Source organism: Somniosus microcephalus, chromosome 33 (genome assembly GCF_052327205.1).
Source record: "Somniosus microcephalus isolate GS21.2 chromosome 33, FLI_Smic_1.0, whole genome shotgun sequence".
NCBI lineage: Eukaryota > Metazoa > Chordata > Chondrichthyes > Squaliformes > Somniosidae > Somniosus > Somniosus microcephalus.
The window spans coordinates 1,349,532-1,373,363 of NC_141019.1; the positions used below are offsets into that span (position 1 = coordinate 1,349,532).

A 23,832-nucleotide genomic window follows, 5' to 3' on the forward strand; every position below is an offset into this window, starting at 1 on the left:
AAAGTCAAATTTTATTGAAACTAAAGAAACTACACCACACGATCAAAGTAATCACGGTAAAATTGCTCAACAGGGGAAGGCAGACGGCAAAAACGAGGGATAAATGGCTACAATGTTAACCTTACAATCTTAGCAACATTTCCCTTAAAGTACCACCCCTTTACTTCTCACTAGATTGTCTTGCTAATGGGTCAAAACCTTGCTCACCTGCAGTCCAAAGAGTAAGAGACAAAAAAGGGGGCAGAGGACTTCCTGGGCTTAACCTTTATACCCTGGGAGTCTTCGTCTACGATGTGGATTAATATTTCCCGATCTTCGGGGGCTGAGGGGATTTTGCGGCCCCTACAGTGGTGGGTGAACGACTAGAGACCATTGTCAAGGACAAAATTAATTCTCACTTGGAGAAGCATGGATTAATAAGGGGCAGCCAGTATGGATTTGTTAAAGGTAAATCGTGTCTGATTAACCTGATTGAGTTCTCTGATGAAGTAACAGAGGGTTGATGAAGGTAGTGCAGCAGATGTTGTATATATGGACTTTCAAAAGGCATTTGATAAAATACCACATAAGAGACTTACTCTGAAAATAGAAGCAGAGGGAATTAAAGGGCTGATGGTAATTTGGGTATATAATTGGCTAAGGGAGAGGAGGCAGTGAGCAGTGCTGAGGGATATTTTTCTGACTGGAGGGAAGTATGCAGTGGGCTCCCCCAGGGGTCGGAATTAGGACCATTGCTTTTCTTGTTAGATATAAATGACCTGGACTTGGGTATAGGTGAACAATTTCAAAGTTTACGGATGATACTATTTACTATGTTGCCAAGTTTTGTGAGTGTAGTAGCAGCAGACTTCAGAAGGACAGAGACAGACTGTGAAATGAGCAGACACAAGACAGATGAAATTAAATGAGGATAAGTGTGAAGTGATGCACTTTGGGAGAAACAATAGGGAGAGGCCGTATAATCTAAATGGGACTATTTTGAGGGGGTGCAAGAGCAGAGGGACCTGGGGGTCCATGTTCACAAGTCTTTGAAAGTGCCACGGCAAGTTGGTGAGGCGGTTCAGAAAGCGTATGGGATACTTGGCTTTGTAAATAGTGCCATTGAATACAAAAACAAGGAAGTTACACTAAACCTTTACAAATCACTAGTTAGGAACATAGGACAGGAGGAGGCCATTCAGCCCCTCGAGCCTGTTCCGCCATTCAATGAGATCATGGCTGATCTGTGACCCAACTCCATACACCCGCCTTTGGCCCATATCCCTTAATACCTTTGGGTAACAAAAACCTATCAATCTCAGATTGAAAATTAACAATTGATCGAGCATCAATTGCTGTTTGCGGAAGAGAGTTCCAAACCTCTACCACCCTTTGTGTGTAGAAGAGTTTCCTAATTTCACTCCTGAAAGGTCTGGCTCTAATTTTTAGACTATGCCCCCAGTCCTAGAATCCCCAACCAGCGGAAATAGTTTCTCTCTATCTACCCTATCTGTTCCCCTTAATATCCTGAAAACTTCGATCAGATCACCCACTAACTTTCTAAATTCCAGGGATTACAACCCTAATTTGTGTAATCTCTCCTCGTAACTTAACCCTTGAAGTCCGGGTATCATTCTGGTAAACCTACGCTGCACTCCCTCCAAGGCCAATATATCCTTCCTAAGGTGTGATGCCAAGAACTGCTCACAGTGCTCCAGGTGTGGTCTAACCCGGGTTTTGTACAGCTGCAGGGTTTTGGCCTCAGCTGGAGTCTTGTGTACAGTTCTGGGCACCGCACTTTAGGAAGGATGTCAAGGCCTTGGAGAGGGTGCAGAGGAGGTTGACCAGGATGGTACCAGGGATGAGGGACTTCAGTTATGTGGAGAGACTGGAGAAGCTGGGATTGTTCCCCTTAGAGCAGAGAAGGTTAAGAGGAGACCTAATAGAGGTGTTCAAAATGATGAGGGGTTTTGATCGAGAAAGTAGGGAGAAACTGTTCACTCTGGCAAGTGGGTCGGTAACCAAAGGTCACAGATTTAAAATAGTTACTAAAAGAACTATAGGTGAAATGAGGAGAATTGTTTTCACACAGAGGGTTGTTAAGATCTGGAACGCACCATCTGAAAGGATGCTGGAATCAGGTTCCACAGGAACTTTCAAACAGTAATTGGATGAGTCCTTGAAGAGGACTAGTTTGCAGAGTTCTGGGGATAAAGCTGGGGTTTGGAACTAAATTGGACAGCTCTTTCAAAGACACGATAGGCACAGACACGATGGGCCGAATCACCTCCTTCTGTGCTGTTAGATTCAATGATCAGTGTGAAGTCGCTGGTGTGTCAGCAGGTTGGATGACTGAGTGAATCCCTTCCCACACACGGAGCAGGTGAACGGTCTCTCCCCAGTGTGTAGGTGTTGGTGTCTCTTGAGCTCCCGGGAGCTTTTAAAACTCTTCCCACACTCAGAACATTGAAAGAGTCTCTCCCCAGTGTGAACTCGCTGGTGTGCCTTCAGCTCCCCGGAGCTTATAAAGCTCTTCCCACAGTCAGAACATTTAAAGGGCCTCTCGTCAGTGTGAACTCGCTGGTGTACCAGCAGGTTGGAGGGCCGAGCGAATCCCTTCCCACACACGGAGCAGGTGAACAGCCTCTCCCCAGTGTGTAGGTATTGGTGTCCCTTCAGCTCCCCGGAGCTTTTAAAGCTCTTCCCACAGTCAGAACATTTAAAGGGCCTCTCGTCAGTGTGAACTCGCTGATGTGTCAGCAGGTTGGATGAGTGAGCGAATCCCTTCCCACACACGGAGCAGGTGAACTGTCTCTCCCCAGTGTGAACTCGCTGATGTACCAGCAGGTTGGATGACTGAGTGAATCCCTTCCCACATACGGAGCAGGTGAACGGCCTCTCCCCAGTGTGAACTCGCTGGTGTACCAGCAGGTAGGATGACTGAGCGAATCCCTTCCCACACACGGAGCAGACGAACGGCCTCTCCCCAGTGTGTAGGAGCCAGTGTCCCTTCAGCTCCCGGGGGCTTTTAAAGCTCTTCCCACAGTCAGAACATTCAAATGGTCTCTCATCAGTGTGAACAAGCTGGTGTCCCTTCAGATACTGAGTGCTTTTAAAGCTCTTCCCACAGTCAGAACATTGAAATGGTCTCTCATCAGTGTGGACAAGTTGGTGTTGCTTTAGTTCCCCGGGGGTTTTAAAGCTGTTCCCACAGTCAGAACATTGAAATGGTCTCTCATCAGTGTGAACAAGCTGGTGTCCCTTCAGATACTGAGCGCTTTTAAAGCTCTTCCCACAGTCAGAACATTGAAATGGTCTCTCCTCAGTGTGAACTCCCTGGTGTGTTTGCAGGTGGGATGAACAAACAAATCCCTTTCCACATACGGAGCAGGTGAACAGACTGTCCCTGGTGTGACAGCGCCGTTGAACTTTCAATGCAGACGGGGAACTGAATCCATTCCCCCCGTCCCCACCTTTACCCGGTTTCTCCCTGGTGTGACGGTGCACGTGTCTCACCAGGTCAGGCGATCGGCTGAATCCGAGTCCACACACTGAACACGTGTGCGGTTTGTCTGCGTTGCGATCCCTGCTCTCTCCTTCCATGTGCAAAGGCCGATGATATTCCGGTCCTGATGAATCCAGCGACTGTCAGATCTTGACGTGATGTTTGGTCTGAGCTTCCCGCCTGTAACTGCTCCACTTCTATAACCCTGTAAATTGAGATCAGAAAAGGATCAGAGGCAAACTGTTGTTTACTTTTCCCCTTTCCGAACCTAGGGGCAGTGAAGCTGATTTTCAGGCCCCAGCTGCTGCACAGGTTGGTTGAAAGGATCAGCAGTAATGGTGGCTGTAATACCCACAAAGCCCCGGCTCTGCAGAAAGTGCTCTGTTGACACTGAGTCCCGCGCATGTGCTCATGGCCCCCGCGCTCTCCCTCCTGCTCTACAATCGCCCGTCCCGATCGGTCTGCAACACGCATGCTCAGCACACAAAACCCCGCGGTTGGAACATCGGGCGTGCATGCGGAGCCGCAACATCTGGTACGCGCGAGCGGCTCAGGTGGGGGCGAGTCGGTGTTTCGCCTCAGCCGCCAGGGAGGTGCGCATGCGCAGGACGACCCAACATTCTTCCCGTCAGCAATGCCTCCCTCATTTCTTTAATAAAAACAGAAAATGCTGGAAATACTCAGCAGGTCAGGCAGCATCTGTGGAGAGAGATACAGAGTTAACGTTTCAGGTCGATGACCATTCATCAGAACTGCTTGCTCTTTAGTGTCAGCCAGTGGCTCAGTGGGTAGCACTCTCGCCTCTGAGTCAGAAAGTTGTGGGTTCATAGTCCCACTCCGGAGACTTGAGCACAAAAATCCAGGCTGACACTCCAGTGCAGTGCTGAGGGAGTGCGGCACTGTCGGAGGTGCCGTCTTTCGGATGAGATGTTAAATTGAGGCCCTGTTTGCTCTCTGAGGTGGATGTAAAAGATCCCATGGCATTATTTCAGGAAAGAAAGACTTGCATTTATATGGTGCCACCGGATATCCTACAGTGCTTTACAGCCAATGAAGTACTACAATGAAGTAGTCACTGTTGTAATGTGGGAAAGAGCAGGGGAATTATCCCCAGTGTCCGAGCCAATGTTTATCCCTCAATCAACATAAAAAATGATAGATTATCTGGTCATTATCACATTGCTGTTTGTGGGAGCTTGCTGTGCGCTAACTGACTGCCGCATTTCCTACATTACAACAGTGACTACACTCCAAAATACTTCATTGGCTGTAAAGCACTTTGGGACGTCCGGGGGTGGTGAAAGGCGCTATATAAATGCAAGTCTTTCTTCCTTCACTGGTCTCACCAGCAACCTCTTCTGGCGGTTGGTTGATTGACAGACGAGAGCCCGCGCATGCGCACGCGGGACGGCGGTTTGGGCCGAGTCCGGCACAGCGACCCCTGCCGGTCACCAAGGGTAACGACCGCGCATGCCCAGAGGAGACCAACCCCCTCCCCCACTCGGAGCTGCGCCTGCGCACTCGGATCCTGCCGGACGGAGTCGGCGCGGGGCCATTCCGGGGAAAGGCCTTGGTGTCGGTTCCAGAGTCACGATCGGTGACGCGAAGTGAGTTTTCTCCGCTCCGATTGGGTGGAGAATGGCGCGGGGTGGATCGGGAGAGAATCGAGAGAAATAGAAAAACCTCAGAGTCCGCGAAGCCCCGGACCGAGCGGCGGCACTTGGACGGTGCACGTGATCTCCTCGGGGATACGTCACCCGGGCCCGCGGCCTGATTGACGGCAGCTTCCCACCAATAGGGAGCGAGCGGGGCGGGGCTGGAGGAGCGAGCGGGCGGCGAGTCCTCCAACCAATCGGGGAGCCCGAGGGGCGGAACTAGCGTCACCCAGTGGGCGGGGCTGGAGGAGCGAGCGGGCGGCGGGTCCTCCAACCAATCGGGGAGCCCGAGGGCGGGACTTGCGCCGGCTGAGTGGGACAGAGGAGGCTGACGGGAGATTTAATTTAAATGGATTTAATTTCCCGCCTGCTCCAACCGCCCACCCTGCAACGTACACACTGACACTGAGCTCTCCACCAATGAGCGAGGGGAGGCGGAGCCTGGAGGACCGACCGAGGGGCTTTGGTCCTCCAACCAATCGCGGCGAAGGAGGAGGCGGGGCCTGGGATCGGCCCGCCGCCATTTTGTAAAGGGGCCTGGTCAGGATCTGTGAGCCTGGGAAAGTTTATTTTTAATGTTCCTTTTTTTATTTTACAGAAGATACTTGTTTTAAACAGAGAAACATAGAAGATAGGAGCAGGAGTCGGCCATTCAGCCCCTCGACCCTGCTCTGCCATTCAATGCGATCATGGCTGATCATAAAAGAAGCAGTTCGTTTTTAAATTGATGAAACAGAAACAAGAAACCCTGTGGAGCAAATGTGAGTAAAAATATTTTTTCTCCCTGAATTAATTTTTTTAATATTAATTTTCTGCGTTTTTAATTATTAATTTCAAGCACTTTAAGAGAATATGGGAGTGGTGGGGGTTCTCTTAAAGGGACAGGCGCTCTCTTTTTCTATGAGTTTTCATTAAAGGGACCGCGTCCCCGTGGATGACCGATTTTAAAGGGACAGCGTCTCCCTTTTTATATAATGTATATTTAAGAGACTGACATTTAAAGTAGGGCAAATCCCCTGCTCCCGTGAGTGCTTGGCGAGAAATCAGGTGCTGTTTGCACTCGCCCCCTCCCAATTTTCTGCCAAGGGACAGAAAGCAGAGAGTAGTGGTGAACGGTTTCTTTTCAGACTGGGGGGAGGTAAACAGTGATGTTCCCCAGGGATCGGTATTAGGATCAATGTTCCCTTTTTTTTTTGAGGTGCGTGTCCCCTTTAACGGGCTGCACGGCCCATTCAAATTTCCGCGCATGCGCGTTTATTCCATTTATAGGGCGGTGAGCCGGCTGCGCGGGACCTCCAGACCGATACGTGGCCGCGCAACTTAACGTGAACATTGATTCGGACCACTGCTTTTTTTGATATATATTAATGACCTGGACTTGGGGATCCAGGGCAAAATTTCAAAATTTACAGATGACACGAAACTCGGAAATGTAGCAAACAATGAGGATAGTAACAGACTTCAGGAGGATGTAGCCAGACTGGTGAAATGGGCAGAAACGTAGCAGATTAAATTTAATGTAGAGAAGTGTGAAGTGATTCACTTTGGTAGGAAGAATGAGGAGAGGCAATATAAACTAAATGGTCCAGTTTTAAAGAGAGTGCAGGAACAGAGAGGCCTCGGGGGGTATGTACACAAATCTTAGAAGGTGGCAGGACAAGTTGAGAAGGCTGTTAATAAAGCATACAGGATCCTTGACTTTATTAATAGAGGAATAGAGTACAAAAGCAAGCAGGTTATGCTAAGCCTTTATAAAACACTGGCTAGGCTTCCGCTGGGCACCGCACTTTAGGAAGGATGTCAAGGCCTTGAGAGGGTGCAGAATAAATTTAGGAGAATTTGATCAAGGATGAGGGACTTCAGTTCTGTGGAGAGACGGGAGAAGCTGGGGTTGTTCTCCTTGGAGCAGAGAAGATTAAGAGGAGATTCTGTACTGTATCATTCTATGATGCTATTCTGCACAGACACACACACACATACAGTCAGACAGACACAGACACAGATACTCACAAAAATACAGTCACACACTCACATTTTTTCTGCATGAACTTTTATTATTAATTTCAAAGACTTTAAGAAAAAGGTGGGAATGGTGGGCAGAGGGCTCTTAAAGGGACAGGGACTCTCCTTTTCAATGTGATTTTCATTAAAGGGACCGAGTCCCTCCTTGCCTGTGGAGGACCAATTTTAAAAGGACAGCGTCTCAAAATCAGGTGCTGTCTGCGTGTGCACCACCTCCTCCCAATTTCCTGCCAAGCGATCCCTGCGGGCACCACTCCACTCCAGGAGTGGCTCCTAGAATCATACAGCACAGAAGGAGGCCATTCAGCCCATCGTGCCTGTGCCGGCTCTTTGAAAGAGGTCATTTTAATTCACCGCTCCATTCCCACTCGGACCTCACCGTCCTTGGCCTCTTGTATTGTTCCACGGAAGCTCAACGTAAACTCGAGGAACAGCACCTCATCTTCCGATTAGGCACTCTGCAGCCTTCCGGACTCAATATCGAGTTCAACAATTTCAGATCATAACCTCGGCCCCTATTTCATTTTTTCTTGTAATTTTTCCACTCCTTTCCCCCCCCCACTTTCCTTTTGTTTCTCACACCTGGCAGCTATGTCTTGCCCTGCCAGTACACTTTACACCTAATCTCAGCCTCTTACCATCTCGTCTAGCTTCTAATACCTTTCATTGTCTCTTTTAGTTCTTTTGTTTCTTTCATTCTTTTGTCCGATCGCAGCCCTGCCTCCGATCTATCTTCTTTTCTTTCCAGTTTTGAAGAAGGGTTCGACCCGAAACGTCAACTCAAATTTCTCTCCACGGATGTTGCCTGACCTGCTGAGCTTTTCCAGCATTTTCTGTTGTTACTTTGAAAGAGCTCTCCATTTAGTCCACTCCCCTGCTCTGTCCCCATAGCCCTGCAAATTTTACCCCTTCAAGTGTTTATCCAATTCCCCATTGAACGTTATTATTGACTCTGCTTCCACCGCCCTTTCAGGCAGCGCATTCCAGATCACAACAACTCGCTGCGTCAGTAAAATTCTCCTCACCTCGCCTCTGGTTCTTTTGTCAATGACCTTAAATCTGTGTCTTCTGGTTACCGACCCTCCTGCCACTGGAACCAGTTTCTCCTTATAAGCTACAGCTATACAAAGCCCTGGTTAGACCCCAGAGAGTCATAACGGCACAGAAGGAGGCCATTCGGCCCATCGAGTCCGTGCCGGCTCTCTGTAGAGCAATCCAGTCAGTCCCACTCCCCCGCTCTATCCCCGTAGCCCTGCAAGTTTATTTCCCTCAAGTGCCTATCCAGTCTCCCCTTGAAAACATTGAGTGTCTCCACTTCCACCACTTCCATCAGCAGCGAGATCCAGGTCATCACCACTGGCTGCGTAAAAAAGGTTTTCCTCACATCCCCCCTGTATCTCTTGCCCAAAACCTTAAATCTGTGTCCCCTAGACCTTGTACCATCAACTAGTGGGAACAGCCTTTCCCCGTCTAGCCTATCCAAACCCATCATAATCTTGTACACCTCTTATCAAATCACCCCTCAACCTCCTTTGCTCTAATGAAAACAAATCCAGCTTCTCCAACCTGTCCTTGTAGCTAAGATCCCCCATCCCCGGAACCATTCCGGTGAATCTCCTCTGCACCCTCTCAAGGGCCTTCACATCCTTCCTAAAGTGTGGTGACCAGCACTGGACGCAATACTCCAGTTGTGGCCTAACCAGCACTTTATAAAGGTTCAGCATAACTTCTCTACTTTTGTACTCAATACCTCTATTTATGAAGCCCAAGATCCCATATGCTTTGTTAACCACTCTCTCAATATGTCCTGCTACCTTCAGCGACCTACGCACATTAACTCCCAGGAACTCCCTGGAGCACTGTGTACAGTTCTGGGCACCGCACCTCAGAAAGGATATACTGGCCTTGGAAGGAGTACAGCACAGATTCACCAGAATGTTACCCGGGCTCCAAGGGTTAGATTATGAGGGAGAGATTACATAAACTAGGCTTGTATTCCCTGGAATCTAGAAGGTTAAGGAGTGATTGAGGATTTTAGGATTTTGAAAGGAATTGGTAGAGTAGATAGAGAGAAACTTTTTCTGCCGGTGGGGAAGTCGAGGACAAGGGGACATCACCTTAAAATCAGAGCCAGGTCATTCAGGAGAGAAGTTGGGAAACACTTCTTCACACAAAGGGTGGTAGAAGTGTGGAACCCTCTCCCACAGAAAGCAGTCGATGCCAGCTCAATTAATCATTTTAAATCCCAGAGCGATAGATTTTTGCTAGACAAGGGAGCAAAGGGATATAGAGCCAAGGCAGGTGGGTGGAGTTAAGACACAGATCGGCCATGATCTCATTGAATGGCGGAACAGGCTGGAGGGGCTGAATGGCCTCCTCCTGTTCCCATGCTCCTATTTACTCTATCAAAACCCTTCATGTTTTGAACACCTCTATTGAATCTCCGCTGCACCTTCTCTGCTCCAAGGAGAACAATCCCAGCTTCTCCAGTCTCTCCACGTAACTGAAATCCTCTGTGTATTTGTCGTGGCGCAGCCGGCTATAGCAAACAGCTTTCTTAAGAACAAAAGAAATAGGAGCAGGAGCAGGCCACTCGGCCCTTCGAGCCTGCTCCGCCATTCAATAAGATCATGGCTGATCGTCTACCTCATCTCCACCTTCCCGCCTGATCCCCATATCCCTCGATTCCCCATGCGTCCCAAAATCTATCGATCTCAGCCTTGATTATACTCAACGACTGAGCCTCCACAGCCCTCTGGGGCAGAGAATTCCAAAGATTCACAACCCTCTGAGTGAAGAAATTTCTCCTCATCTCAGTCCTAAATGGTCAACCCAGTGGGGGAATTAAAAACCAGAGCGTGTCAGGAAGGGACAGAATGTATAATGATAAAGGTAAAGTAGTAAAAGGGGTAAAAGCAGGAATAAATTGTCAGAAAACATATTTGAAAGTTCTTTATCTGAATGCACGCAGCATTCGTAACAAAATTGACGAGTTGACGGTGCAAATAACTACACATGGGTATGATCTGGTGGCCATTACGGAAACATGGCTGCAAGATAATCATGACTGGGAACTAAACATACAAGGGTATTTGACAATTAGGAAGGACAGACAGGAAGGAAAGGGAGGTGGGGTTGCTATGTTAATCAAGGATGGAATCACTGCAATAGTCAGAAATGATACTGGGTCAAAGGATCAGGATAGTGAAACAGTTTGGGTGGAGATAAGGAATAATAAGGGGAAAAAGTCACTAGTGGGCATAGTCTATAGGCCTCCTAACAGTTGCAACTCTGTTGGTCGGAGTATAAATCAGGAAATAGTTGGGGCTTGTAATAAGGGAACAGCTATAATCATGGGGGATTTTAACTTTCATATTGACTGGACAAATCAAATTGGGCATGGCAGCATTGAGGAAGAGTTCATAGAGTGTATTAGGGACGGGTTCCTTGAGCAGTATGTAACTGAACCAACCAGGGGGCAGGCAATCTTAGATCTGGTCCTGTGTAATGAGACAGGATTAATAAAAAATATCCTAGTAAAGAATCCCCTTGGAATGAGTGACCATAATATGGTTGAATTCCAAATTCAGTTTGAGGGTGAGAGAGTTGGATCTCAAACCAGCGTACTGAGCTTAAATAAAGGAGACTATGAAGGTATGAGAGTAGAATTGACTAAAGTGGACTGGGAAAACAGATTAAAGTGTAAGACGGTACAAGAGCAGTGGTCTACATTCAAGGAGATATTTCACATCTTTCAAGATAAATATATTCCACTGAGGAAAAAGGGGAGTAAAAGAAAAGACAGCCATCCGTGGCTTAGTAAAGTAACAAAGGATAGTATTCGACTGAAAACAAGGGCATATAAATTAGCCAAATCTAGTGGGAGGATAGAAGATTGGGAAGCATTTAAAAGCCAGCAAAGAATAACTAAAAGATTAATTAAGAAAGGGAAGATAGATTATGAAAGTAAACTAGCAAAAAATATAAAAACAGATAGCAAGAGTTTCTACAGCGATATAAAAAGCAAAAGGGTGGCTAAAGTGAACGTTGGTCCCTTAGAGGATGGGATTGGGAAACTAGTGGTGGGGAACATGGAGATGGCAAAGATGCTGAACAAATATTTTGTATCAGTCTTTACAGTAGAGGACACTAAAAATATCCCAACACTGGACAAACAGGGGGCAATTGGGGGGGAGGAGCTAAACACGATTAAAATCACTAAAGAGATGGTACTCAGTAAAGTAATGGGACTTAAGGCGGATAAATCCCCCGGACCTGTTGGCCTACATCCTAGGGTCTTGAGAGAAGTGGCGGTAGGGATTGTGGATGCATTGGTGATTATTTTCCAGAACTCCCTGGACTCAGGAAAGGTCCCGGCAGATTGGAAAACTGCTAATGTAACACCCTTATTTAAGAAGGGAAGTAGACAAAAAGCTGGAAACTATAGACCAGTTAGCCTAACATCTGTGGTTGGCAAAATGTTGGAGTCCATTATTAAGGAAACAGTATCAGAGCATTTGGATAAACATAATTTAATAGGACAGAGTCAGCATGGTTTTATGAAGGGGAAGTCATGTTTGACAAGTTTGCTCGAATTCTTTGAGGACGTAACATACAGGGTGGATAAAGGGGAACCAGTGGATGTAGTGTATTTGGACTTCCAAAAGGCATTTGACAAGGTTCCACACAAAAGATTACTGATCAAGATAAAAAATCACGGGATTGGGGGTAATATACTGGCATGGGTGGAAGATTGGCTATCTAACAGAAAGCAAAGAGTTGGGATAAATGGTTCATTCTCGGGCTGGCAATCAGTGACTAGTGGTGTCCCACAGGGATCAGTGCTGGGACCCCAACTCTTTACAATCTATATTAACGATTTGGGGGAAGGGACCAAGTGCAACATATCCAAGTTTGCCGACGATACAAAGATGGGAGGGAAAGCAGTGAGTGAGGAGGACATAAAAAACCTGCAAAAGGACATAGACAGGCTAATTGAGTGGGCAGTGATTTGGCAGATGCAATATAACGTTGGAAAGTGTGAGGTTATGCACTTTGGCAGAAAAAATCAAAGAGCAAGTTATTATCTAAATGGAGAGAAACTGCAAAGTGCTACAGTACAAAGGGATCTGGGGGTCCTGGTACATGAAACACAAAAAGTTAGTATGCAGGTGCAGCAGGTAATCAGGAAGGCCAATGGAATCTTGGCTTTTATTGCAAGGGGGATGGAGTATAAAAACAGGGAAGTCTTGCTGCAGTTATACAGGGTATTGGTGAGGCCACACCTGGAATACTGCGTACAGTTTTGGTTTCCATATTTAAGAAAAGATATACTTGCTCTCGAGGCGGTTCAGAGAAGGTTCACTCGGTTGATTCCAGGGATGAGGGGGTTGACGTATGAGGAAAGGTTGAATAGGTTGGGACTCTACTCATTGGAATTCAGAAGAATGAGAGGCGATCTTATCGAAACATATAAGATTGTGAGGGGCTTGATCGGGTGGATGCGGTGAGGATGTTTCCACTGATGGGTGAGACTAGAACTAGGGGGCATAATCTTAGAATAAGGGGCTGCCCTTTCAAAACTGAGATGAGGAGAAACTTCTTCACTCAGAGGGTAGTAAATCTATGGAATTTGCTACCCCAGAGAGCTGTGGAAGCTGCAACATTAAATAAATTTAAAACGGAGATAGACATTTTCCTAGCAGATAAGGGAATTAGAGGTTACGGGGAGAGGGCAGGGAAGTGGACGTGAGTGTAGATTCAGATCAGCCATGATCCTATTGAATGGCGGAGCAGGCCCGAGGGGCCATATGGCCTACTCCTGCTCCAATTCTTATGTTCTTATGACCCCTTATTCAGAGACTGTGACCCCAGGTTCTGGACTCCCCGACCATCGGGAACATCCTTCCTGCCTCCAGTCTGTCCAGTCCTGTCAGAATTTTATAGGTTTCGATGAGATCCCCTCTCATTCTTCTAAACTTCAGCGAGTATAAGCCCAATCGACCCAATCTCTCCTCATACGTCATTCTTGCCATCCCAGGTATCAGCCTGGTGAATCTTCGCTGAACTCCCTCCATGGCAAGAACATCCTTTCTCAGATAAGGCGACCAAAACTGCACACTATACTCAAGATGTGGTCTCACCAAGGCCCTGTACAACTGCAGCAAGACATCCTTGTTCCTGTACTCGAACCCTCTCGCTACAAAGGCCAATATACCATTTCCCGCTTTAACCGCCTGCTGCACCTGCATGCTTACCTTCAGCGACTGGTGCACAAGGACACCCAGGTCTCGTTGCACTTCCCCTTCTCCCAATCTATTGCCATTTAGATAATAATCTGCCTTCCTGTTTTTGCCGCCAAAGTGGACAACCTCACATTTATCCACGTTATATTGCATCTGCCATGTTTCTGCCCAATCACCCAACATGTCCAAATCATCCTGGAGTTTCTCGGCATCCTCCTCACAGCACACACGCCCACCCAGCTTTGTGTCGTCTGCAAATTTGGAGATATTACATCTAGTTCCCTTGTCTAGATCATTAATAAATATTGTGAATAGCTGGGGTCCAAGGACCGATCCCTGCGGTACCCCACTAGTCACTGCCTGCCACTCAGAAAAAGACCAGTTTATTCCAACTCTTTGCTTTCTGTCTGCCAACCAGTTCTCTATCCAAGTCAATACCTTGCCCCAATCCCATGTGCCTTAACTTTACACGCTAATCTCTTATGCGGGACCTTATCGAAAGCCTTCTGAAAGTCCAGATACACCACATCCACTGGTTCTCCCAGTTTATTTTACCAGTTACATCCTCAAAAAATTCCAGTAGATTAGTCAAGCACGATTTACCTTTTGTGAATCCATGTTGACTTTGTCCGATCCTGTCACTGTTTTCCAAGTGCTCTGCTATTACATCTTTTATAATGGACTTTAGCATTTTCCCCACCACCGATGGCAGGCTTACCGGTCTGTAATTCCCCGTTTTCTCTGTACCACCTTTTTTGAATAGTGGGGTAACATTAGCTACCCTCCAATCCATGGGTACTGTTCCAGATTCCATCGAATGTTGCAAGATGATCAGCAATCCATCTACTATTTCTAGGGCCACGTCCTTATGTACCCTAGGATGTAAATTATCAGGCCCTGGGGATTTATCGGCCTTCAATCCCATCAATTTCCCTAACACCATTTCCCTACGAATACTGATTTCTTTCAGTTCCTCCCTTTCATCAGACCCTATGTTCCCTGACATCTCTGGGAGGTTATTTGTGTCCTCCTTTGTGAAGACAGAAGCAAAATATGTATTTAGTTGGTCTGCCATTTCTTTGTTCCCCATTATAATTTCCCCTGATTCTGACTGCAAGGGACCTACGCTTGACTGCACCAATCTTTTTCTCTTCACATATCTATAAAAGCTTTTACAGTCAGTTTTTATGTTCCCTGCAAGCTTACTCTCATATTCTATTTTCCCCTTCTTAATTAATCCCTTTGTCCTCCTTTGTCGAATCCTAAACTGCTCCCAATCCTCAGGTTTATTGCTTTTTCTGGCCAATTTATATGCCCTCTCCTTGGATCTTATGCTATCCCTAATTTCCCTTGTTAGCCATGGTTGAGTCACCTTTTTTGTTTTATTTTTATGCCAAACTGGGATGAACAAATTCTGTAGTTCATCCATTCGGTCTTTGAATGTTTGCCATTGCCTATCCACCATCAACCCTTTGAGTGACATTCCCCAATCAATCCTACCCAACTCATGCCTCAGACCATCGTAGTTTCCTTTATTTAAATTGAGGACCCTAGTCTCTGAGTCAACTACTTAATTCTCCATCTTAATGAAGAATTCAATCATATTATGATCACTCCGACCCAAGGGGCCTCGTACAACAAGATTGCTAATTAATCCTTTCTCGTTACATAATACCCAGTGTAAGATGGCCTGATCTCTGGTTGGTTCCTCGACATATTGGTCCAGGAAACCATCCCGTAAACACTCCAGGAATTCCTCCTCCACAGTAAAGGACATGAGAGGGGGGGAGGGAGTCCCTTTAAATGTGGAGGAGGCGGGTGTCCCTTTAAATGTGGAGGGGGTGGGTGTCCCTTTAAATGTGAAGGGGGTGGGTGTCCCTTTAAATGTGAAGGGGGTGGGTGTCCCTTTAAATGTGGAGAGGCAGGGCCGCGCATGCTCATTCGGCCGCTCCACAACACCAGGCTGCCAGTGCGCCTGCGCGGGGCCTCCGGGGAGCAGACGGAAGCCCGGGCCCGGGGAAGAGGCGGAATCAGTGGCCGAGGTAAAGTAAAGTGTTGGGGAATCGATTTAAATCGAGGTGAGGGGGGTGCGGAGAGCAAGATTATAAAGTAAAAGACGAGAAAATCCAAACCTGAGAGTCGGGCGGGCGGGACCTCCGTGGACGCCGGACGGAACGAATTGAGCCGCGCGGGGTGGCAGAGTGAGCCGGACCAATGTGATTCTGACTGACGGGAGCTCTGACCAATAGGAAGAGGGCTGAGGTGGGAGGACTAAACTGGGCGGCCTGGTCCTCCAACCAATGGCAGCGCGGCAAAGGGGCGGGGCCTCCTCTCCAGCTCAGGTGTGCTGGGGCCGATTGTGACGCGCTGTCCCCAGGTGAGAGCAGCTCAGTCAGCACAGAGCTGGGGCTGGAATCTGGGAGAGGGGCCGCAGGCAGCACAGAGCTGGGGCTGGAATCTGAGAGAGGGGCCGCAGGCAGCACAGAGCTGGGGCTGGAATCTGAGAGAGGGGCCGCAGGCAGCACAGAGCTGGGGCTGGAATCTGAGAGAGGGGCCGCAGGCAGCACAGAGCTGGGGCTGGAATCTGGGAGAGGGGCCTCAGTCAGCACAGAGCTGGGGCTGGAATCTGGGAGAGGGACCGCAGGCAGCACAGAGCTGGGGCTGGAATCTGAGAGAGGGGCCTCAGTCAGCACAGAGCTGGGGCTGGAATCTGGGAGAGGGGCCTCAGTCAGCACAGAGCTGGGGCTGGAATCTGAGAGAGGGGCCGCAGGCAGCACAGAGCTGGGGCTGGAATCTGGGAGAGGGGCCGCAGGCAGCACAGAGCTGGGGCTGGAATCTGGGAGAGGGGCCGCAGGCAGCACAGAGCTGGGGCTGGAATCTGGGAGAGGGGCCGCAGGCAGCACAGAGCTGGGGCTGGAATCTGGGAGAGGGGCCGCAGGCAGCACAGAGCTGGGGCTGGAATCTGGGAGAGGGGCCGCAGGCAGCAGGCCTGGCAAAGGGGCAGAAGCTTTACAATACAAGCTTCTTTCAAGTGCAAAATTGTTTCGTACAGACAGCCTTGGTCACTCTGCAGAAAATAACTGTTTAACAATTCATCATAACTGCCCTGCTTTAGGAGAGGCGTAGAGTGCAAAAAGCAAGGAAGTTATGATGAAACTGTGTAAAAGACTGGAGTCAGCTGTGGCTCAGTGGATAGCAGAGTCAGAAGGTTGTGGGTTCAAATCCCGCTCCAGGGACTTGAGCATATAAAGCGAGGCTGACACTCCAGTGCGGTGCTGAGGGAGCGACACACTGTCGGAGGGGCAGTGCTGAGGGAGCGCCGCACTGTCGGAGGGGCAGTACTGAGGGAGCGCCGCACTGTCGGAGGGGCAGTGCTGAGGGAGCGCCGCACTGTCGGATCGGCAGTACTAAGGGAGCGCCGCACTGTCGGAGGGGCAGTACTGAGGGAGCACCGCACTGTCGGAGGGGCAGTACTGAGGGAGCACCGCACTATCGGAGGGGTGGTGCTGAGGGAGCGCCGCACTGTCGGAGGGGCAGTACTGAGGGAGCGCCGCGCCATCAGAGGGGCAGTACTGCGGAAGCGCCGCACTGTCGGAGGGACAGTGCCACGGAAGAGCCGCATTGTCGGAGGGGCAGTGCCACGGGAGAGCCGCATTGTCGGAGGGGCAGTGCCACGGGAGAGCCGCATTGTCGGAGGGGCAGTGCCACGGGAGAGCCGCATTGTCGGAGGGGCAGTGCCACTGGAGAGCCGCATTGTCGGAGTGGCAGTGCCACGGGAGAGCCGCATTGTCGGAGGGGCAGTAATGAAGGGGCGCTGCAGTGTCGGAGGTGCCGTCCGAAGGGTGAGACGTTAAACCGAGGCCCCCGCCTGCCCCCTCAGGTGGACGTAAAAGATCCCGTGGTGCTATTTCAAAGACGTTATCCCCGGTGTTTTGAGCCCAATATTTATCCCTCAATCAACATGACGAAAAAACATTATCTGGCCATTATCACATTGCTGTTTGTGGGAGCTTGCTGTGCACAAATTGGCTGCAGCGTTTCCCACATTACAACAGTGAATACACTTCAAAAGTACTTCATTGGCTGTAAAGCGCTTTGGGACGTCCGGTGGTCGTGAAAGGCAGTTAAGAAGGCAAATGGTATGCTGGCCTTCATTACAAGAGGATTTGAGTACAGGAGTAAAGAAGTCTTACTCCAATTATATCTTCTTCTTTCTTCTTAGGCAGTCCCCCGGAACCGAGGATGACTTGCTTCAACATTATAAATGAGTTCTCAGGTGTAAGGGTAAACCGGGAGAGCTTCTTCTCCCCGAGACGGACCCTCTGATATAAAGGGTCGACTGGATCCATGTTTATCTGTAATTTAAACAGAGGTCTGGTCGTCTTCCGAGCTCTTTCCCCTAGAGGAGAGGGTAGAATGGGGGTCTTTAGTGTTAAATGGTTTCACCTGGGTCCATTGCTTCCATCGCATACCCATCGGTTCCTGTAGACAAACACACGTATCACTTGTCATTAATACAGTACATGGCCCCATCCAACGGGCCCCATTCCCTTTCTTCCGATAACTTGCGTCATTACTTGTTGACCTATTCTGGGCAACTTGTCTGGATTAAGTCCAACATTCTGCCTTTCTAGATCTTTAATCTGTTGTTGGTTCCTTACTTCTTTATTTAGTGCTTGTACCTCCTGATTTAGTTGTATTAAGTATCGCCTTAATCTATCTTGCACTGGTCCTGGTCTTAAACACATACTTTGGTGCTCTCTTCACAAAGGAGGACACAAATAACCTCCCAGAGATGCTGGGGAACATAGGGTCTGATGAGAGGGTGAAACTGAAAGAAATCAGTATTTGTAGGGAAATGCTGTTAGGGAAATTGACGGGATTGAAGGCCGATAAATCCCCAGGGCCTGATAATCTACATCCTAGGGTACTTAAGGAAGTGGCCCCAGAAATAGTAGATGCATTGCTGCTCATCTTCCAAAATTCGATAGACTCTGGAACAGTTCCCATGGATTGGAGGGTAGCTAATGTTACCCCACTGTTCAAAAAAGGTGGTAGAGAGAAAACGGGGAATTACAGACCAGTAAGCCTGACATTGGTAGTGGGGAAAATGCTAGAGTCCATTATAAAGGATGTAATAGCAGAGCACTTGGAAGCAAGTGACCGGATCGGACAAAGTCAACATGGATTTACAAAGGGTAAATCATGCTTGACTAATCTACTGGAATTTTTTGAGGATGTAACTGGTAAAATAGATAAGGGAGAACCAGTGGATGTGGTGTATTTGGACTTTCAGAAGGCTTTCGATAAGGTCCCGCATAAGAGATTAGCGTGCAAAATTAACGCACATGGGATTGGGGGCAAGGTATTGACTTGGATAGAGAACTGGTTGGCAGACAGGAAACAAAGAGTTGGAATAAACGGCTCTTTTTCCGAGTGGCAGGCAGTGACTAGTGGGGTACCGCAGGGATCAGTCCTTGGACCCCAGCTATTCACAATATATATTAATGATCTGGGCGAGGGAACTAGATGTAATATCTCTAAGTTTGTAGACGACACAGAGCTGGGTGGGCGTGTGTGCTGTGAGGAGGATGCCGAGAAACTCCAGTATGATTTGGACAGGTTGGGTGATTGGGCAGAAGCATGGCAGATGCAATATAACGTGGATAAATGCGAGGTTATCCACTTTGGTGTCAAAAACATCAAGGCAGATTATTATCTGAATGGCAATAGATTGGGAGAAGGGGAAGTGCAACGAGACCTGGGCGTCCTTGTGCACCAGTCGCTGAAGGTAAGCATGCAGGTGCAGCAGGCGGTTAAGAAGGCAAAAGGTATGTTGGCCTTCGTAGCGAGAGGGTTCGAGTACAGGAACAAGGATGTCTTGCTACAGTTGTACAGGGCCTTGGTGAGACCACATCTTGAGTATTGTGTGCAGTTTTGGTCGCCTTATCTGAGGAAGGATGTTCTTGCCATGGAGGGAGTGCAGCAAAGATTCACCAGACTGATACCTGGGATGGCAGGAATGACGCATGAGAAGAGATTGGGTCGATTGGGCTTATACTCGCTGGAGTTTAGAAGAATGAGAGGGGATCTCATTGAAACTTATAAAATTCTAACAGGACTGGACAGACTGGATGCAGGAAGGATGTTCCCGATGGCCGGGGAGTCCAGAACCAGGGGTCACAGTCTAAGGATAAGGGGTAAACCATTTAGGACAAAGATGAGGAATTCCTTCACCCAGAGAGTGGTGAACCTGTGGAATTCTCTACCACAGAAGGCAGTGGAGGCCAATTCATTAAATATATTCAAGAAGGAGTTGGATATATTTCTTAAGGCTAAAGGGATCAAGGGATATGGGGAGAAGGCAGGGACAGGGTACTGAATTTGGATGATCAGCCATGATCTCATTGAATGGCGGAGCAGGCTCGAGGGGCCGAATGGCCTACTCCTGCTCCTATCTTCTATGTTTCCATGAACCCCAGGACCAGGCCCCTATGGGGAATAGGTATGCAGATCTAGCCGCAAAACTAGCTGCGGAAGAAATGCAACCAGAGGACGCGTTCAAAAACGAAATAAATTTGGTCATGATAGTCAGTGGGGTACAGGAAGTGAATATAATGGAGCTACAAGAAAATACTCGTAAAGAGCAAAAGGAGAAATGGAGACAAGCTGGCGCGCAATTACAAGATGGAATTTGGAAATGGGGCCCACGTAACCAGGTGGTGGCACCGGAATTTTGTAGACAACAACTGATGGCGCTAAACCATGGTGTAACACATACTGGCAGAAGTAACATGTTGCACCTACTGACACAGTACTGGTGGTGGCCAAAGATGGGTCGGGAAGTAGCGAAATATTGCCACCGCTGTATAATATGCGCAAGAATAATGTAGGACAGAGATGTCGAGTTAGAGTAGCAAACCAACCCAGGCCCCAAGGACCCTGGGAAAACTTACAAATTGACTTTACCGGCCCCTTAGCGCAGGACCGGGGGAAGAAATATTGCCTGGTAAGCCTTTGCCACCCGAGATTGCTCTGCAAAAACAGTTGCACTAATATTGGCTACCGAGGTTATACCCCGTTGGGGAGTGCCTCTGCAAATTGACTCAGACAACGGCACTCATTTCACCAGCAAAATAATGAAAGAAATCTGTAAGCTGCTACATGTGACACAAAATATCACCCCCAGAGCTCAGGGATGGTAGAAAGAATGAATAGGACACTGAAAAACACGCTGACAAAAGTCATCCAAGAAACAGGGAAGGGATGGTCGGAATTATTACCCAGCATACTAATGAGGCTGCGAGCCACCCCAGGACGAACGACCGGACTGACCCCCTATGAATTAATGACAGGACGAGCTAGGAGACTACCAGAGGATTTGGCTAGAGGGGTGGGAGAACCAGGACCAGTGCAAGATAGATTAAGGCGATACTTAGTACAACTAAATCAGGAGGTACAAGCACTAAATAAAGAAGTAAGGAACCAACAACAGATTAAAAATCTAGAAAGGCAGAATGCTGGACTTAAACCAGACGAGTTGTCCAGAATAGGTCAACAAGTAATGACGCAAGTTATCGGAAGAAAGGGAATGGGGCCATGTACTGTATTAATGACAAGTGATACGTGTGTTTGTCTACAAGAACCGATGGGTATGCGATGGAAGCAATGGACCCAGGTGAAACCATTTAACACTAAAGACCCCCATTCTACCCTCTCCTCTAGGGGAAAGAGCTCGGAAGATGACCAGACCTCTGTTTAAATTACAGATAAACATGGATCCAGTCGACCCTTTATATCAGAGGGTCCGTCTCGGGGAGAAGAAGCTCTCCTGGTTTACCCTTACACCTGAGAACTCATTTTTAAGGTGGAAGCAAGTCATCCTCGGTTCCGGGGGACTGCCTAAGAAGAAAGAAGAAGATATAATTGGAGTAAGACTTCTTTACTCCTGTACGCAAATCCTTTTGTAATGAAGGCCAGCATACCATTTGCATTCTTAACTGCCTTTCACGACCACCGGACGTCCCAAAGCGCTTTACAGCCAATGAAGTACTTTTGAAGTGTATTCACTGTTGTAATGTGGGAAACGCAGCAGCCAATTTGTGCACAGCAAGCTCCCACAAACAGCAATATGATAATGACCAGTTAATCTGTTTTTTTGTCATGTTGATTGAGGGATAAATATTGGGCTCAAAACACCGGGGATAACTTCTTCGAAATAGCACCACGGGATCTTTTACATCCACCTGAGGGGGCAGACGGGGGCCTCGGTTTAACGTCTCATCCATAGGACGGCACCTCCGACACTGCAGCGCTCCTTCATTACTGCCCCTCCGACAATGCGGCTCTCCCTCAGTACTGCCCCTCCGACGGAGCAGCGCTCCCTCAGCACCGCCCCTCCGACAGTGCAGCGCTCCCTCAGTACTGCCCCTCCAACAGTGCAGCATTCCTTCAGTACGGCCCCTCCAACAGTGCAGCACTCCCTCAGCACTGCCCCTCCGACAGTGCAGCACTTGCTCAGCACTGCCCCCTCCAACAGTGCAGCACTCCCTCAGTACTGCCCCTCCGACAGTGCAGCACTCCCTCAGTACTGCCCCTCCAACAGTGCGGAGCTCCCTCAGTACTGCCCCTCCGACAGTGCAGTTCTCCCTCAGCACTGCCCCTCCAACAGTGAGGCGCTCCCTCAGTACTGCCCCTCTGACAGTGCAGCGCTCCCTCAGCACTGCACTGGAGTGTCAGCCTCGCTTTATGTGCTCAAGTCCCTGCAGCGGGATTTGAACCCACGTCCCTGGAGCGGGATTTGAACCCACAACCTTCTGACTCTGCTACCCACTGAGCCACAGCTGACTCCAGTCTTTTACACAGTTTCATCATAACTTCCTTGCTTTTTGCACTCTACGCCTCTCCTAAAGCAGGGCAGTTATGATGAATTATTGAGCAGTGACCAAGTGCAGAGTGACCAAGGCTGTGTGTAGGAAACAATTTTGCATTTGAAAGCAGCTTGTATTGTAAAGCTTGTGCCCCTTTGCCAGGCCCGCTGCCTGCGGCCCCTCCCAGATTCCAGCCCGCTGCCTTGTGCTGCTCTCACCTGGAGACAGTGCCTCACAATCGGCCCCAGCGCACCTGAGCTGGAGACCTAGGTCCCGCCACCTAGCCGTGCCGCCATTGGTTGGAGGACCAGGCCGCCCAGTTCAGTTCTCCCAGCTCAGCCCTCTTCCTATTGGTCAGTGCTCCCGTCAGTCAGAATCACATTGCTCCGGCTCACTCCGCCCCCCCGCGTGGCTCAATCCGCTCCGTTCGGTGTCCGCGGATGTTCCGCCCGCCCGACTCTCGGGTTTGGTTTTTCTCGTATTTTACTTTATAATCTCGCTCTCCGCTACCCCCTCACCTCGATTTAAATCGATTCCCAAACACTTGACTTTACCCCGGCTGCTGATTCTGCCTCGTCCCCGGGCCCGGCCTTCCGTCTGCTCCCCGGAGGCCCCGCGCAGGCGCACTGGCAGCCTGGTGTTGTGGTGATGCCGAATGAGCATGTGCGGCCCCGCCTCTCCACATTTAAAGGGACACCCACCCCCTCCACATTTAAAGGGACACCCACCCCCTCCACATTTAAAGGGACAACCACCGCCCTCTCATGTGTTCTTCTGATTAAATATAGAAGAAACATAGAAGATAGGAGCAGGAGTAGGCCATTCGACCCCTTGAGCCTGCTCCACCATTCAATGAGATCGTGGCTGATCATCCAAATTCAGTACCCTGTCCCTGCCTTCTCTCCATATCCCTTTAACCTGAAGAAATATATCTAACTCCTTCTTGAATATATTTAATGAATTGGCCTCAACTGCCTTCTGTGGTAGAGAATTCCACAGGTTCACCACTCTCTGGGTGAAGAAATTCCTCCTCATCTCTAAGTCTAAGGATAAGGGGTAAGCCATTTAGGACAGAATTGAGGAGGAATTTCTTCACCCAGAGAGTGGTGAACCTGTGGAATTCGCTACCACAGAGGGCAGGAGAGGCCAATTCATTTAATATATTCAAGAAGGAGTTGGATATATTTCTTAAGGCTAAAGGGATCAAGGGATATGGGGAGAAAGCAGGGACAGGGTACTGAATTTGGATGATCAGTCATGATCGCATTGAATGGCGGAGCAGGCTCGAGGTGCTGAATGGCCTACTCCTGCTCCTATCTTCGAAGTTTCTATGCGACCCCTGGTTCTGGAATCCACAACCATCGGGAACATCCTGCATCTAGTCTGTCAAGTCATGTTAGAATTTTATAAGTTTCAATGAGATCCCCTCTCATTCTTCTAAACTCCAGTGAGTATAATCCCAATCGACCCAATCTCTCCTCATACGTAATTCCTGCCATCCCAGGTATCAGTCTGGTGAATCGTCGCCGCACTCCCTCCATGGCAAGAACATCCTT

General features: G+C 48.7%; 2 protein-coding genes across 2 annotated transcripts in view; one reads left to right on the forward strand and one right to left on the reverse strand.

Annotated features, from left to right (window-relative positions):
- LOC147096920 (uncharacterized) lies at nucleotides 1-5,286 on the reverse strand. Its single transcript, XM_085972571.1, has 2 exons — nucleotides 5,168-5,286; nucleotides 1-3,689 (listed from the first exon to the last, which is right to left on the reverse strand). The coding sequence occupies exon 2, from the start codon at nucleotides 3,580-3,582 to the stop codon at nucleotides 2,287-2,289; it is 1,296 nt and encodes a 431-aa protein (XP_085828697.1). The 5' UTR covers nucleotides 3,583-3,689; nucleotides 5,168-5,286; the 3' UTR covers nucleotides 1-2,286.
- LOC147096921 (uncharacterized) overlaps nucleotides 5,000-23,832 on the forward strand; it is a 26,410-nt gene continuing 7,577 nt past the window's right edge. Inside the window, exons 1-2 of the mRNA XM_085972570.1 lie at nucleotides 5,000-5,091; nucleotides 5,738-5,900. The gene's annotated coding sequence lies outside the window, so the exon portion shown is untranslated. The remainder of the gene's footprint in view (nucleotides 5,092-5,737; nucleotides 5,901-23,832) is intronic.